The sequence below is a fragment of the Penaeus chinensis genome, chromosome 18 (genome assembly GCF_019202785.1).
Source record: "Penaeus chinensis breed Huanghai No. 1 chromosome 18, ASM1920278v2, whole genome shotgun sequence".
Lineage (NCBI taxonomy): Eukaryota > Metazoa > Arthropoda > Malacostraca > Decapoda > Penaeidae > Penaeus > Penaeus chinensis.
The window spans coordinates 191,177-196,176 of NC_061836.1; the positions used below are offsets into that span (position 1 = coordinate 191,177).

General features: G+C 39.6%; 1 protein-coding gene across 1 annotated transcript in view; it reads right to left on the reverse strand.

Annotated features, from left to right (window-relative positions):
* LOC125034446 (protein TFG-like) overlaps window positions 1-3,755 on the reverse strand; it is a gene marked incomplete in the record, with an annotated part of 40,748 nt that extends 36,993 nt beyond the window's left edge. The window contains 3 exon segments of the mRNA XM_047626198.1: window positions 1,375-1,578; window positions 1,923-2,063; window positions 3,723-3,755. Of these exon segments, the coding sequence (XP_047482154.1) occupies window positions 1,375-1,578; window positions 1,923-2,063; window positions 3,723-3,755 (378 nt within the window).
* Window positions 3,756-5,000: the final 1,245 nt, after the last annotated feature.

The following is a 5,000-nucleotide window of genomic DNA, read 5'->3' on the forward strand; positions in this document are numbered from 1 at the left end:
TGTGATCTATTATTCCCCTTAGCAGATTTTTTTACATGTATGTAGTTTTTTCCTTACTTTATAACAGTATCATTAGATTTTCCTGTAATTGCATACCAAAGTATTATGTATTCCACAACTTTCTTATTATCAACTTACAAAGGAAATACCATATATAATAAGTGTCTTATCGTGTCATTCTACCCATTGCGGGCAAAGTTTACTTTGTGCCATATGGTTGTGTGACACTAGTCTATACTGTGAGAGAAGGGATAGGACACCAACTTTATAGTCTACTAAATTTCGTAAAAATCTAGTAATACACATATTTTGCTATCAAAAAGCAAGATTTCAGGTGTGATACATCAGAAAGAAAACTAAATACCCAGGGGTAGGGGTCCAGAGGCTTGTCCCTACTAGGGAAAAACACTAGGGAAAACGGGCCTAGGGTCTGGGGCTTTGCTCTGGTTAGGAGGGTAGAAAAGTGGGTGTGTACCTGCATTTAACCTCTGATTCCCCATGTGTTCCCCAAGACTGGAGAGGGTAAGAGGGGAAATAAAAGGTGCTGCTAGCTTCATTGGAATTACACTACAACACCAAGTTTGTAATATTCTAGTGGATTATTCTCACTGGGTCTACAAGCATTGGTTAATGTTACTAAGAGCAATGCACCGAGATGCAGGAAGTGGAAACCACAGAGAGCAAAGGAAATAGAGTTATAAACAACACAGGCTGCAGCCTCATTTTTAACCCAAAATGACAAAAATATCTGCAGCATATCACTGCTCTGAGACTTAGTCCACAACACCCTCACACAGCCAGAGACCTAAGTGTTGCATTTTTTATAAGTCTGGTCTTCTATAATTCCTCCTTGCCACAGCTCTTCTGTAGCCTGCACACTGATGGTATGTGTCAAAAATATTTTCCATAACAAAATTACTGTGTCAGTTGGCATGAAGTGCTAATAATAGGGGGGAAATAGGGGACTTGCCCCCTTACCTAGGAAATAAACAAATATAAAAGGTTTGGATTTTTGGGTTTGCATGATACCCTGATTTTGGGACTTGGTCTCTGGAAGGTGCATCGCTCTCGGTAACAAATACCCAAGCATTTATTTGCTTAACTTGGATTCATATACAAATTCGCTAACACAGATTTAGGCCTTTTGTGAAAACCGCTCACTGAACACTGGGAAAGGTGACACTTATGAATGTATAAATGTATAACAAAACAAACTTAATTGAAGTTTCACTAATCATCAATCTTAACAAGATCAATAAATTAAACAGCAAGTTATGAATATTGTTGGGGCCATTTTCACACTTGCTATCGTAAGCAGGGTCTGACAATCCCTCGATCGCTGCGCCGTCTCGTGACATCCTCCCTCCCCCTCACCTGCGGGCGCTGCAGTCCACACTGCGAGTTCACCTCCAGAGCCGGTGTTCCTCGAGAGCACAGCCGTCTGCCGGAGCCGTGGCACCTTCGGAAGAAGCCCGAGAAACGTCGTGAGGAGAGAGCAGGCAGCGTCCGTGGTTGCCCGTCCCGCCGCGATGAGTTGGCCGCGATGTCAACAAACAAGCAAAGTGTCCACTTCCTTTCCTTCCCGCGAAGTCACTGCTTCCGGGCTCTCTTGGGGCTCAGAAAGACTAAAAAAAACTGCTGCTCTTTTTCTGACATCGTTTATTCTGGTCATCATCTGCTGTTCACATTTCTTCGATAAAAATTAAATCATTAGAAATTACAAGGAGGGAACAGGGTTAAAAACTTTATCCCTGATGGCGACGTAACCTCTTTTTCTTTCTTCATTATTGATTTTTAAACTGTTTGACATATACATTCTCCCTCTCCCTCCCTCTCTGACAAGGGCAACTCGGTGGTGGTCCTCGAGCGTGTCTCCTACCTGCAAAAGGGCCGGGACTTGGATGACGCTTTTACCTATGTACCCTTGACCAGCGACCCCTGTGAACGTCTGTTTTCATCGGTTCTGAGCCACATGCTTTGCTTGGCTGCGGAAGGACTTCCATGGGGTTCTGGTCATCGAACCATTTCGTGACTGCCCTTGATGTGTGTATTAGGCACTTATCCTGCACGAATATGGTTATTTCTAGGAAGGGCCAATGAATAACAACGTGCTGAAGGGAGAGATATTTCTTTAACAATTTCAAAATGTTTGTATAAACTGAGGCTCCCTTCTTTTTTCGGGGTGTTCACCAACACCATGAATGAAAATCCACCCATTAATTATTGGTCACGTGGCTACTCCTCGTCGTTTCATAGACATGTCTTCTGTCACATCTTAAAAGTAAATAATGATAGACAATCAAATGTGACGTATAAACATATCTTTATCAAAATTTGAACTGAGTCTATGAGCAAATTGAAAAAAAAGAAAATTATATTTACACCTGTTATTTCTCATCCAGCAATAGAGCTTCCCTTACGCTCTCCACATATTGCTGTACGAACTGAAGGCGATGTTGGCAATGTCGTTTGTTCAATCTCTCTTTGAAAATGTTCCGTGATGAATCCCATATGCATGTAGTCGTTTTGCGGCTTGTTAGCGTCTTATATGAATTTTAGCTGCCTTGGTGAAGGGGCATCCGGAACGAGGGCGGTCGTTCAGGGTGCCCTCCTCCTCCAACCTTATTCACCTGAATACATCGAGCGAGGGATTACTTCACTTACTTCACTTGAAAAGAAGTTACTTTCCCCCATCCCAGTTATGAGGCCTATATTTGCAATTTCAGATTGCCTTGCGTCCATCTTGAAAAAAAAAAAGTGTCAGCTTGGTAGCCTCGTTTTCACCTCGAATTTCCCATCTATCATTTTTACATATAGCGTCGGACATATTTTTCACCCTCATTGGAACCACTCAGCTAGTAGTTGCTCGATGTGAAACAAGAAACATGTATTTTTTCGCTAAGCTGATCGAATGCGACTCCTCAGAGAAACGCAACGAGTTACGGAAAGTAATAGGAAAATTATGGTCGGAATTTAGCACAGGATAAAAAACATTCAGAATAACACACACACACACACACACACACACACACACACACACACACACACACACACACACACACACACTACATATTCATTGTAGCCCCGCTGCGGTTTTGCGTTCAGTTAATGTTCTGTATTGAAAAATATGACGTAGCATGCTTTTTGTTTATTGAATCAGTGTTTTAATGTTTGGGTCAGGCAAAAAAACGGTCCCTCCATTGGTTCGATTAGCCGTTGCTAGATGATGCAGCGAATTTGAAGAACTTTATTTGATACAGCTGCCGTACATAGATTTTTAAAGCATGTAGCATTTTCATGTTTCAAGAAATATGCAGCTATAATTGATACTTGCTGTGTTAAAAAAGGGGGAAATGTTGCCTCTCCTCCATAGATGTTGCCATTTCGATAAACAAACAATGCCAGGACATCGCAAATGAAAAATATCCCAAGACAAAATCAGTGATAGCTAATAATACAAGTTCTGTTATCACTTGTTTGAAGAAACGAAAGATGAAATGGTTTATGAAGTTGCCAAAAATAGATGATAATAAACTTGTTGGTCATTTATGTTCTACCAGTCACACTCCTTGTTACAAACAGCCTAGGCTTTTCGGCTCATTCATAAAAAAAAAACGATTTACTTTATGTTTACATCGAAGTGCTGCCAGATTAACAAAAGTGGGACCCAGCAAGTGTAATGAAATATAATTCCGCAACTGTACATACACTTCTTTTCATACCATCCTCTCCATGTTCCTCCACACCTTCCGCATCTGTGACCCTCAGTACCTGGATGGAGAGATCTGACTTCCTGCGTCGTTCATTCTCGAAACTGGACTACTCTCGCCATGTTCTCGATGTCGCATTATCCAGGGCGTACCTTCTACTACGACTCCTCTCCTAAAGAGACTCCTCACCTAACCGTTCTCAGCCTGCCCTATACTGAGGTCTACACCAGTCCTCCCTTTACCTCGAAGGTGGGCACCTAAGTTCTTCCTTGTAACTCCTATGATAAGCAATACTTTGGCGAGACGGGCGCCTCAGTAAGCGTCTGTCTCAACAGAACTACGCTGTATCCAGGGGACACAACAACAACGCCCTCTTTTGCCATCAGTGGGACACAGGCCATCAGATGGACTAGTCAGCGGCGCGAATTGTCTTTCCCTTCCGATGATGTCCACGTCCGCAGGCTTTGGAATCCCCCTTGATAAAGCTGCTGCCTAATCTCAACTTGAACAGCGGCTTTTCTCAAGCTTTTGTTATATATATATGTGTGTGTGTGTGTGTGTGTGTGTGTGTGTGTGTGTGTGTGTGTGTGTGTGTGCATATATACGTATCCATACGTACGTGTATACATAATGCTAGTTTATTTATCTGTCTTTACCTATTCATCTATCTGTTTATCCACACACACACACACACACACACACACACACACACACACACACATACACACATTTACGTATATTTGTATGTATATATATGTATGTATGTATGTGTGTGTGTATGTAAGTATATATGTATAAAAATGTATATATATATATCTATGATAATATATATATATATATATTTTTATATATATGCATATATATAAATAAATATATACATACATACACACACACACACACACACACACACACACACACACACACACACATATATATATATATATACATATATATACACATATATACATATATATATATGTATGTATACATATATGCACACACACGTATATGTATATATGTATGTCTATACATATACATATTGTACACACACACACACACACACACACACATGCATACAAATATATATATATGTATATATACATATATATGTATATATATATATATATAATATATATATATGTATATGTAGTTATATGTATGTTTATAGATAAATATCTATCTATCTATCTAACTATGTATCTATCTATATATGCATTTATTTATCTGTCTATATATGCATATATATACATATAATTATACATATAAATATATATATATATATATATATAT